At 36.6% G+C, this 6,058-nt stretch overlaps 1 protein-coding gene across 1 annotated transcript in view; it reads right to left on the reverse strand.

The window, feature by feature from the left end:
- Positions 1 to 5,810, reverse strand: part of inpp1 (inositol polyphosphate-1-phosphatase) — a 13,767-nt gene extending 7,957 nt beyond the window's left edge. The window contains exons 1-4 of the mRNA XM_016241017.1: positions 5,603 to 5,810; positions 4,605 to 4,817; positions 4,451 to 4,511; positions 2,744 to 2,944 (exon numbers count right to left, since the gene is read on the reverse strand). Of these exons, the coding sequence (XP_016096503.1) occupies positions 2,744 to 2,944; positions 4,451 to 4,511; positions 4,605 to 4,817; positions 5,603 to 5,605 (478 nt within the window). The 5' untranslated portion in view covers positions 5,606 to 5,810. The remainder of the gene's footprint in view (positions 1 to 2,743; positions 2,945 to 4,450; positions 4,512 to 4,604; positions 4,818 to 5,602) is intronic.
- Between the last annotated feature and the right edge of the window lie 248 nt (positions 5,811 to 6,058).

Below are 6,058 nucleotides of genomic sequence, written 5' to 3' on the forward strand. Positions count from 1 at the left end.
GTGTTTGAGAGCTTATTCTTTGTTATGAAACGTGATAGCACTGCTAGAAATCTGATACACTTGTTTATTGACAGAAAAGTACAGTACATTATGCATTTCAGTAAGTATAGAGTAAATATACATGGATTATTTATAGTGCGGTGTGGATATATGTTTGGTGATATATGTTTGTTTGACGCTGTGAATGTAGAGATAGCTGCCGGCTAGCAAATTAGCTCCGCTCTGGACCACGGATGATACAGTGTTGTCATGGAGAGATGCACAGGATACAGGAGTGAGCTGATGAGGTGAGAGATGCTGTGAAGCAGTATCCCAATACAGAATGCACATAAATGGAATGATATAAAGCTGGAGGATATGGATTCTATTTTAGATTGTGATAAACCAGATATATTTTATAATGTAGACAGTCTTGTGCATCCTGAAATAATTAAATTTGATTGTAGAATAAACAATATTTGAAATTGGTCCAATTCGCTTGTGCCATTTTGTATATTACTACTTAGAAAAACATAGAAATTAAACAATTCAATCAATAATCAATTAAAGTGCTTATGGCACAGAGTACAATAGGATTGGGGGGTTAATGTGTTTTATAAAGCCTGTTTTTGCAAGGGAAACTCACCATGACACATTTAGATGCAGAAATGGAGAATTTCACTCGCTTCACTTATAATGTTCTAACTCCTGTTTAGAAGCTGTTATTTGAAAGATTCTTTTTTCTGGTACTTTGTGACATGTAGTGGCATCAAACAAAGTAAATTGCAGAGACCTGGGCCTAATAGAACCTGAACTACAGAATTTCAAAAATATATATTTTTTTTAAACTCCAAAAGCGCCTATGTTTATTGTAATATTTGAAATATATATAATGTTATTTATAAAGAATTACACTCATATTTTGTAGTTCAAAGGGTTTTCTTTGCAATGAAACCATTTTTTTTCATTTCCTCCATTGTATGTGTGTAGGGTAAACATTTGAATTTGAGTATGTTAAATTTAGGCGAAAATACCAAAAACGCCCCAGAGAATAAGTGGTTAATGTGTGTTTAAGGAGTAGGCCCACAATGATACTGCACACTTTACATTATCTAGGCCGATTTAAATGGTGCCGAGAACAGTCAAATTAGCCAAAATATTTCATAATGATGTGTAGGACTTGAAAGACAAGGCTTTTAGCTGAGTCACGATATGTCACAGCAATTGGCATGCCCATTAAAAATAAATGTTTGGTTTGATCTTAGTGCTGAATGTTAACAATAGAAAAATGTCTGATAAAAAAATACCAGTTACTACCCAGCACTAGGGATGTAACGATGCACCAGAGCTGGTTGAAATCGGTACAAATATGCAACGATTCAAGTCGGTTGAGATGTTAATCGAATCACAATACATTTGGGGGTGTGGGTTTATATGAATGTAAATCTGAGGGGAACTGACTGTTTTCAGAAAAACAGTTTAGATGGTGTTTTCTTTTCATCGTACATCCGTATAATGCATATTAAAGTAGTGCTTAAAAGCACAGAGCTGCTGTGTTTACAGCGGTAACCAAGGAAACGCTGTATCGCTGCTGTTCCATAAGCGCCTCCTGCTCTTATTCAGCCCGTCTGCTGTTTCTGTTTCGCTCAGATATGTGACCCTGGACCACAAAACCAGTCATAAGGGTCCATTTTTCGAAATTGAGATTTATACATCATATTAGGATAGGGCAACATTTGTTAGGATAGGGCAACATTTGTCCGAGATACAACTATTTGAAAATCTAGAATCTGAGGGTGCAAAAAAAAAAAAAAATCACAATATTGAGAAAATTGCCTTTAAAGTTGTCCAAATTAAGTTCTTAGCAATGCATATTACTAATCAAAAATGAAGTTTTGATATATTTACAGTAGGAAATTTACAAAATATCTTCATGGAACATGATCTTAATATCCTAATGATTTTTGGCATAAAAGAAAAATCTATAATTTTGACTCATACAATGTATTTTTGGCTATTGCTACAAATATACTCCAGCGACTTAAGGCTCCTTTTGTGCTCCAGGGTCACATATGTTTTATGTAGTATAGTGTCACAAAGCTAAAGTCAGACTATTCTGTTTTTGTTTCAAATTTCGAAATGATAATTTCGAATAATAATCTAATTTAAATCAAAAACTGATTGTGTTGCATGTATGCTGCATCTCTGTTTGGATCATGATTAAAATGCAGTGGTTGCCTCTAATTTTAAATTAAAAAAGCACAGGCAAAGCCTTAGTTTGTTTACATGAAGAGATTTCTTTTATTTGTATTATTTATTTATTTGATCTGGGATTTGTTTTAAAATTTCAGTTCAATTTCACAAAGAAATGTGCAGCATTTTGTCCGAGAAATAATTAAAGGACACCTTTTCATTTATCATTTTTCTTGAATCTCATTTCGTTCAAAAAATTGTGAGAAAATCGTGGCGTGAAATCAGTCTCGTTAATCGTATCGCATCGTGAGTTGAGTGAATCGTTACATCCCTATAGGGCACACGTTCATGTATCTCATGTATCTTTAAACTCAATATACTGTATTCTGTGACATTCTAATCTAGTGTACACTAAACCTGGTATTGTGAACTATGAATTGTTGGCTGTACGACAAATTGCTTGTCATGTTCCTTATTTGGATTTTAAAAAAGTTATAAAAGGATAAATGAATAAAATGTCAAATTAAATAAATTAGCGAAGTAAAAATCTGGACAGAAAATAAAAAATTACCGATGGGATCAATCCAGATGCCCACGTCGACTGGGCTGATGGACAGCTGCAGAGATTCAGCTGCCTCGTCTCTAATCTGAAGGTCCTGGTGGATCACCTTGGTCAGGAGGGATGCAGCGTTTTGATCACCATCCAGAACTTTAGCCAACAGAGCAATCGTGTCCTCTTCTTGAGCACATACTGTCACAATTACGCTCTCCCCTGAAAGAAATACAATTCACATCAATTCCAGTCAAATGGTGTTAATTATTTGATTAATACATTGACTACAGCTCTGAGTTTGAGTGTTCTTGGCCATCAGAGATGCATAAACAATTTATGAGAAGCAAAAGCATACCTGCAAATTCCAGACTTGGAAAAAAAAAAATCAAAAAATTTTGTAGAATCAGCAATCAAAATTATTTCAGAAAATTCTAAAAACTTCTAGAATGATAAACCACACAATGCAGCCTAATAAATGATTTACCACAGTTACCCTTGTAAACAAAGCACTTATGAACACTACTTTATTAGGCATCATAAGGTCGTAAGATGAAAAGAAAATGCCATTTACCATTGCCAGCTTTTCTGAAGACAGTAAGTTCCCATCAGATATACATTCATATAACCACCTCCCAAATAAAAACTCCTCGGAGCTACACAAATCATGTGAATGGCCTATTTCAATGTCAGAACGGCGAATCTCGTCAAAAGGAGACAAGTCTGCAGGTATGAAAAACAGTGGAAGAAAACCTAAATTGCACATTATTCCCTGGCATCTTCTGAACACCCAAAAACAAACACAAGCATTTCAATCTCATGCTAAGTATTCCTCAGCTCTTCCAATAAACTCATAAAATACTCCATAATGATAGCTACGACGTTACTGTAATAATGCAAATATTTGCCTACCAGGTAACGTGGTAACCACCCAACCACTGGCTTTATCCCATCTGATTTTAAAATTGTTTGCATAACTACAATTCAAATCCTGACATATTCACCGCCTCGACGCAGGCTAAAAGCTACTTGAATCCAAACTTACAGCATCTTCACTGTCCTCACTGTGATTCGTCTGGATCATTTCACAAAATCACCCACCGCTGCTATTAACTGAGAAGCACATCTCTAATCAGTGCTTTTAGACTGCCTATCCTTTTTGATAATTGGACCCATCAAGTGCTGTGGTCATGTTGTGAGCAAGGCCTTAAAAACGCCTGTGAAAAAGAAAAGATCAGAAAGCCATTAATTTGAGTTTAATGTAAACAGTCTGTCACTGCAGTTGCCAAGGATTTCTTTTCTGCATCTTGCATCCAAATAGGGAATCCCACAGAGCTCTATACTTGGCCCATCCTATATTGTCTAAAACAGAATGCTTGGCTCCTTTAAGAAATCATACAGTTTCTTAGACCTCTGCTTCAAGGACAGCACAGCTCAACAAAGTACTTCAACTATGATAAAATTATATGAATATGCTTTAACCTTTAAACTGTTTTAACGTTTGCATAATTTTATCTGATTTTACTCTTCCATGTAGTCATCAAAAACAACATTTGCCATGCAAAGAAACATGTATTTACGTTGTCACATGATCTACAGCTTTACATATTTCAGTGGAGTTAAAAGTCAAATAACAAGTGCCACAAGAGTGGTGAAAATTTGAATTCAATTGCATACTGAAATCCTTTCAACTGCAGCACAGAATCAAAGCTTCTAAGGGTAACATACCAAGTCCATTCTCAAACTTGTTTGACTCCTCTCCATGAATAAAGCCAGTCAGCTCTGGAAACTATAAAGCAAAAATGGAGAATGTTTAGCCATCAAGATGATAAACTTGACTAAAATGAATTTTGATTTCAGTGAAAGCTTTAAATTTAAGAACCTTGGCACAAACATCATGGCGAATCATTTCCTGTATCAACACATCAGCAAGCGTCTTAAAGTCCTGGACGAATTTCTTGTTTTTGTCAGCTCCTGTCTTTTCCTGTACCAAAAGTTCAAAAAGCGATGCTTCCTGTCGACAGACCCGTGCCACATTGGCGGCTTTTTCTGCCACGCTCAAGAGCAACCGCAGCAACCCTGCCATACCTGAGGCCTGTGAATCACACATAAACAAGTTCAGCTCTATATATTGGATAGTCAGCGGTACAGTTTTACAAGTATGTCAGTAACGTTTCAACACACTAAACAGGTCAAGTCAAAATCAGGTCAAGTTACAAAAATATTAGCAAACTAAAAAAAAGACCCTCATTAACTAAGTGGGACAAAGGGGTAAAGCACCATGATGAATGCCAGAAGAAAAAGAAAAAAAATTCTGAATGTCTTTCTGGAAATCACAGCTTGACTACAGTCCTGGGTGTCATGGTTATATTTGCAAAGAGCTTTGATACAAGTCATAACCCTGAAGACAAATGTTATGTGAATTTGAACATAGTGAGTGTATTTATTGATCAATGCACAAATGCATGTAAAATGATATTTTGATTATTTATAGCTAAGTATTAGACAGCTTTGATGAACTTGTATAGACATTTCCCTTGCAGACTCACTTGACCCAACTATCAAGAGTCTTACAGAGTTCACATCATCTCTGTGGTTTAGTCCTGACACCAAGGGTCCAACACAAAGAAACAAACACGCAGACACACACAGACAGAACACATAAACATGGGTACATGAAGAAGCGCAGTCAGTCACTCACTCACACACACACACACACACACACACACACACACACACACACACACACACACACACACACACACACACACACACAGAGACACACAGAGACACACAGACACAGACACACAGAACCGAATGCTCCTTATTAGAAGACAGGCCTAACAAGCAAAGAAAATACTTGATAATGACAGCTCATACCATTGAAATAAATCTGTGGTGGTTAGGTGTCCTTGAGCTGAAGTTGAGCGCTTCCTGTATGTCACAGTCACAGTGCTGCACTGATCCTCTGTCTGAGAGCGCGCGCAAACTTCATCTCTGCTGCGTGACGCGTCGCCAGCGCATTTTAATGCAGATGTTTTAAGTAGCGGAAACGCCTCGGAAATGAGAGCATTTCCCTCTCAATGCGTCGAAGTAGGAGGAGGAGTTTGTTCATAAATACCGCCCTCTGCTGGAGTCAAACATACATTTCAGGGCCCGTATTCACTAAACATTTTATCTTACCACTAAGAGTTCTCCTAAATAGAGGTCAAAGTTTTTAACTAAGAGTTTTCTCTTAAAACCTATTCACAAAGCTGCTGAGAAACTTTTACTAAGGAATAGAGAGAAGTCTTAAAGGGTTAGTTCACCCAAAAATGAAAATGAGCCTGTGTTTTA

Source organism: Sinocyclocheilus grahami, unplaced genomic scaffold, assembly GCF_001515645.1.
Source record: "Sinocyclocheilus grahami isolate Dianchi unplaced genomic scaffold, SAMN03320097.WGS_v1.1 scaffold606.1, whole genome shotgun sequence".
Lineage (NCBI taxonomy): Eukaryota > Metazoa > Chordata > Actinopteri > Cypriniformes > Cyprinidae > Sinocyclocheilus > Sinocyclocheilus grahami.